General features: G+C 50.3%; 1 protein-coding gene across 1 annotated transcript; it reads right to left on the reverse strand.

The window, feature by feature from the left end:
* Positions 1–4,397: 4,397 nt before the first annotated feature.
* On the reverse strand, positions 4,398–5,791 carry LOC137847315 (olfactory receptor 14J1-like). Its single transcript, XM_068665604.1, has one exon. It carries the CDS (start codon positions 5,755–5,757, stop codon positions 4,822–4,824), a length of 936 nt encoding a protein of 311 aa, XP_068521705.1. The 5' UTR covers positions 5,758–5,791; the 3' UTR covers positions 4,398–4,821.
* Positions 5,792–6,117: the final 326 nt, after the last annotated feature.

Raw genomic sequence — 6,117 nt, forward strand, 5'->3', positions numbered from 1 at the left:
ATACAGCTACAGAGTTGTCTACATGGATGACAAGAGAGGCTACCAAAGGATGGGCAAGTTGAATTCCCCTCAAGTCCCAAGAAGCAACTTGATGTATGAGAAGGATCTGAATGACCAAAGAGCAAGTGGAAGGAAACTCTGCAGAACAACGGAAACTGCACATGTCCAGATAGTCTGCTGGAAAGGTGACTTCTGATATGGTCTCTTTAATCAGACCATCTGGAAATACCTGAAAGTCCTGCCTGAGCAGCGTCATCTCCTTCTATGACCAGTGACCTGCCTGGGGGATGAGGGAAAGCCTGTTGATGTAGTCTACCTAGCCTTCAGCAAGGCCTTTGACACAGTCTCCCACAGTATTCTCCTGGAGAAGCTGGCAGCCCATGGCTTGGACTGGTACACTCTATGCTGGGTTAAAAGCTGGCTGGATGGCCAGGCCCAGAGGGTAGTGGTGAATGAAGTGAAATCCAGCTGACGAGCAGTCACCAGTGGTGTTCCCCAAGGGTTGGTGTTGGGACCCATCTTCTTTAATATCTTTATTGATGATTTGGATGTGGGAATTGAGTGCACCCTCAGTCAGTTTACAGGTGACACCAAGTTGGGGGAAGTGTCAAACTGCCAGAGGGTAGGAAGGCCCAGTAGAGGGACCTGGACAGGTTGGTTCAATGGGCAGAGGCCAGTGGGATGAGGTTCACCATGGCTAAGTGCTAGGTCCTGCCCTTTGCTCACAATAACTCCAATGCAAGGCTACTGGCTTGGGGCAGAGTGGCTCAAAAGCTGTGCAGAGGAAAGGGATCTGGAGGTGTGGTCAAAGCTTGCCTGAACATGAGCTGGCAGCGTGCCAAGGTAGCCAAAAAGGCCAACAGCATCCTGGCTTGTGTCAGTAGTATAGCCAGCAGGACCAGGGAGGTGATCATCCCCCTGTACTCTGCTCTGGTGAGGCCGTACCTCATGTACTGTGTTCAGTTTTGGGCCCCTCACTTCCAGAAGGACATCCAGGTGTTGGAGCGTGTCCAGAGAAGGGCTACAAACCTGGTGAAGGGCCTGGAAAACAACAGTTATGAGGAGCCACTGAGGGAACTGAGGTTGTTTAGTCTGGTTAAGAGGAGGCTCAGGGGAGACCTTGTTGCTCTCTACAGCTACCTGAAAGGAAGTGGTGGGGAGCTGAGTGTTGGCCTCTTCTTACAGGAAACTAGTGATAGGACTAGAGGGAAGGGCCTCAACTTGCAATGGGGCTGGGGATTAGATTAGAAATTAGGAGACATTTCTTCTCAGAAAGAGTAGTCAGGCATTGGGACAGGTTGCCCAGGGAAGTGGTGGAGTCACTGTCCCTGGAGGTGTTTAAGGAAAAGCTGGACATGGTGCTTAGGAACACGGTTTAGTGGGTGACATTGGCAGTAGGGCAACAGTTGGACCAGCTGATCTTGGAGGCATTTTCCAACCTTGACTTATGATTCTATGATTCTCTGATGGGGAAGATGAAATGCGGTGCTCAAGAGACAGAATTCTGGCAATGCGACTACAGGGGAAGATCAGTATTTTTTCTCATGCTGTAATAATCATCATATGATCATTTTGATTTCATGGGGCACCTCAAATATTGTATTAGAAGTGTTCGATCATTTCAGCTAATTGAAGTGAAATTTTTGAAATTCTTAAAAAAAATGTAGGCAATCTTCAGGCTTACACCAATAAAATGACAATTTTCTGTTGTGCATGGAGCCCTGATGTGACAAAACCCTCGCTGCCCAACCCTTGCTGATGGGCAGAGGAGCAGGGGCACCTTGCAGAGGAGTTGTGGTTGAGGAGCCAGGGTGGGCATCCCTTGTCCTGAGCTGAGGGCCAGCAGCATGAAGGGTTCCTGGAGAGTGACCATTACTTCCACCCTTACTGCCGTGTTCTCAGGGCTCCTGCAGCTCTCCTCTAAAGGTAAGGATGTCGGGAGCTGCTTCTCAAGGGGTGACAAAGGGGCTGTCAGCTGTCCAAAGGTGCAAGTCCTGCACTGTGGGGGAGGCTGGACAGGGCTGGTGGCTGCTGTGGGAGCCCAGCCTGAGAGTCCCGCTGGACTTAGGGAACAATGCGGCAGTCAGGACTCCTGGGTCCTCATGCTAGGGCTGCCCTGAGCCCTAGGGCTTGTCTGGGCATGGCTCAATGTGTCCTCATGATGGGGGACAAATCAGGGCCAGGTTTCCCTGGGAGCTGGTGCCTCTTTGGGATCTGGATCTTGGTGGATAGTAGTCTAGTGTCTCAGAGACTGGTGTGGCCTGCAGCTCCCACAGGCCTCTCAGGAGTGTGCCAGAAACCCTTCCCCTTGTACTGCTCTCCTTCAGGGGAACTCTGTTCCTTGGGTGACGAGACACTGGAAAGCAGCCCTGCAGAGAGGGATCTGGGGGTTTTGGTTGATAGCAAGCTGAATATGAGCCAGTAGTGTGCCCTGGCAGCCAGGAGGGCCAACCGTATCCTGGGATGCATCAAGCACGGCATTGCTAGTCAGTTGAGGGAGGTGATTGTCCCACTCTACCTTGCACTGTTGGGGCCTCACCTTGAGTAGTTGAGGGGAAGTGGTGGATTCACCATCCCTTGAAGTCTTTAAAAGGCGTTTAGATGTAGAGCTTAGGGATATGGTTTATTGGGGACTGTTAGTGTTAGGTCAGAGGTTGGACTCGATGATCTTGAGGTCTCTTCCAAACTAGAAATTCTGTGATTCTGTGATTCTGTGATCCTTATGAGTCCTGCCCAACTTGGGATATACTATAATTCTATGATTTTTGCACCAACTCCCACCTCCCTTCCTCAGACATCTGGCTGCACATAGTTTTTTGTTGTTATTTTTGTGTGTGGGTATCTTTTTCTTTGAATATTTACAAAAAAAGTATATTAAAAATAAACAAACACCAACAAAAATAAAAGAAGCAACCAAACAAAATCCACAGTCCACAACTGTTAGTCAACTCTAACTTGCCTCCAATGAGGTGCACCATCCACCACTGATGACTGTACATGAAATTTTTGACACAGAGCGATAGGAAATGGTAAAAGAGAAATACAGAGTTGGCTACAGGGATGATGAGAGGGTCTACTGAAATACAGGCAAGCTCAACCTCCCTGAAATCCCTAGAAGCAACTGTGTATATGAGAAGTATCTGAATGACCAAAGAGCAAGAGCAAGTGGAGGGGAACTCTGCAGAAGAGCGGAAAATGCACGTGCACACACTCTGCTGGAAAGGGGATTTCCAGCATGGTCTGTTTTGTAAGGCCAGGTGGAAATACCTCAAAGACTGAGGAGATGAAGTGCAGTGCATAAGAGAAATTCTGGCAATGCAAGTACAGGGGAAGATATACATACATACATACATATATATATATATATATACATATTTGTATTATCTGCCTTTCTTGGTGGGAATATTCACATCTTTCTGTCTGTATAGTGAAAAATATTTGTGTAGCTACAGCTATAACTACAGTTATATGTGCAAGTAAAGGTAAATGTATATACAGAGTTACACGTGTACACATAGATAACTGGGAGAGAGACGGGCAAGTGGCTGGGAATCATGGATTTTACATCACCTGAACTATCAAGAAACCAACCCAGCAGTGCTGGGAGCTGGGGAAAGGGGACACGTGGAGGAAGGTCCCAGTGATATGGCTGGGAGGTGGGTTGTGATGCCATTCCTACTGCAGTGACCTGACTGCCTGGTGGCAGGCAGGAAGACACGGCGATGTCATTGAGTGCATCACAAACCCCATGGGACACAGGGGGCAGATCTGACAGGGGACAGCTCTGTCCACCATGGCTGGGCTGCTGCTGCTGAGGTCACCTCCTCACAACACTGTGATGGGCCAGGAGCAGGCAGGCCTCAGGAGGCCATCAAGAGCAGCAGCTGTGGAAGCTGTAGGCAGATGCCTGGGCCCCTATGGAGGGCTGCCCTGCAGTGATGCCAGCTGGACATGGGGTGGGAGCCTGTGGGACAAGGCATGGGAAAATGCTGGATATGACAGAGCACAGTGTGAGAAGGGAAAGAGTACAGGCAGGGCTGTGAGGGACAGCAGCACCTCACGTGCCCTTGGTGGGCAGAGATGTGAGCAATGGCCAAACGGCCATTCCAGCCTTTCCCAGCTTCCCCCTAATTCTCCGAACTCCCTGCTCTCTGCCCACCTCCCTGCCCTCATCCCAGCCCAGCACAGCAGGCCAGGCTGGGGTGACCCCAAGACAGTGCCCACAGCAGGTTTCTGCGGGGCTCTGGGCACTGCCACCACACCCCAGCCGCTCTGAAGGCCACAGCAGCTCCTGGGGGCACAGAGGGCTCGGCGCCACAGAGGGGAGCATCCAAGGCAGAAGCATACAGAGGTCAGTGTCCCCTGCTGTGTCCCCTGCTCTCTTCAGCAGCAGATCCTCAGAGGCCTGCAGCCCCTCCGTGCCATCCCTGGGGTTTCTCAGGCAGCTCCTGCTGCACCAGGGCCAGGGCAGCCAGGCCTGAGCTGCTGCAGCCAGAAAAGGTTTTCTGGTCCCATTACTTCCTGATCAGCTGAGAGTGGGTCTCAGACAAAGAAGTTGTGGCTTCATGTATTTTGTTTAAATACACAGAGAGTCTGGCTCCTCGTTTATGCAAAGCCTCAGGGTTACAAAAGATATGTTGGTACAAGGGGATGAAGAACAGCATTTCTTTGTGGAAAACAATATCACAAGGGAAAATGAAAAAACAAATCAAATCCATCCAGAAGTTAAGACAGCTTGCCCTATCATTACATAAACTCTAATTCATCTGAAGAAGAAGAAAATAAGCAGTTTATAGCTGAGGAAAGGTCCAGTCAGTTTCCTCAGCACATCCTTAAATATCTCCATGACATCACTTTCCTAATGGCATTCATTAGCTCCTGGTTCCTCATGCTGTAGATGAGGGGGTTCACTGCTGGGGGCATCACCGAGTACAGGACAGTCATCACCAGGTTCAGGGATGTCAAGGAGATGGAGGGGGGCTTCAGGTAGGCAAACATGCCTGTGCTAAGAAACAGGAAGACCACAGCCAGGTGAGGGAGGCATGTGGAAAAGGTTTTGTGCTGTCCCTGCTCAGAGGGGATCCTCAGCACAGCCCTGAAAATCTGCACATAGGAAAAAAGAATGAAAACAAAACACCCCAGAAAGAGAAAACCACTAAATGTGAGAAGCCCAATTTCCCTTAGGTAGGAGTCTGAGCAGGAGAGCTTGAGGATGGAGGGGATTTCACAGAAGAACTGGTCCACAAAATTGCCTTGGCAGAGGGGCAGGGAAAATGTATTGGCAGTGTGCAACAGAGAATAAAGAACCCCACTGCCCCAGGCAGCTGCTGCCATCTGGGCACAAGCTCTGCTGCCCAGGAGGGCCCCATAGTGCAGGGGCTTGCAGATGGCAATGTAGCGGTCATAGGACATGACAGTGAGAACATAATACTCTGTTGACAGTAAAAAGAAGAAGAAAAAGACCTGTGCAGCACATCCTTGATAGGAGATGGCCCTGGTGTCCCAGAGGGCATTGGCCATGGCTTTGGGCAGAGTGGTGGAGATGCAGCCCAGGTCGAGGAGGGCGAGGTTGAGGAGGAAGAAGTACATGGGGGTGTGGAGGCGGTGGTCGCAGGCTACGGCAGTGAGGATGAGGCCGTTGCCCAGGAGGGCATCCAGGTAGATGCCCAGGAAGAGCGTGAAGTGCAGGAGCTGCAGCTCCCGTGTGTCTGCAAATGCCAGGAGGAGGAACCCGGTAATAGAGCTGCTGTTGGACATCTGATCCTCCTGGAAATAGGAATCTGCTCCTCTAGATAGGGAGGCCTGTTCAAGGAGGAAAGAGAATTGAAATGTTAGGGTGGACCTCTGTGAGGTAAACCTAGCCTATTGTTTTGTAGAAACCATAAAAAACGGCCTCTGCTTTTGGGAAGACTGTTCCTCTACTTGATTTCAAAGCGATGCTGCCTGATGGTTCTATGGGGGACAAGAGACTCTGCAGCAGAAAAGTCTGTACTAGAACAGTAAGTAAATGGAACATGAGGTGGTCTCAAAGGAACCGTGTTTGATGTAACAAGGAGTTTTGGAGCATTTTTCTCAAAATTCACGCAACTGCAGAGCAGGGCTTTGTGCATAATGCTT

This window comes from Anas acuta, chromosome W (genome assembly GCF_963932015.1).
Source record: "Anas acuta chromosome W, bAnaAcu1.1, whole genome shotgun sequence".
NCBI classification, from domain to species: domain Eukaryota; kingdom Metazoa; phylum Chordata; class Aves; order Anseriformes; family Anatidae; genus Anas; species Anas acuta.

What these genes read in the sequence shown, in the direction of transcription:
- LOC137847315 (XM_068665604.1), bottom strand. Translation starts at nt 5,757, where the DNA reads ATGTCCAACAGCAGCTCTATTACCGGGTTCCTCCTCCTGGCATTTGCA.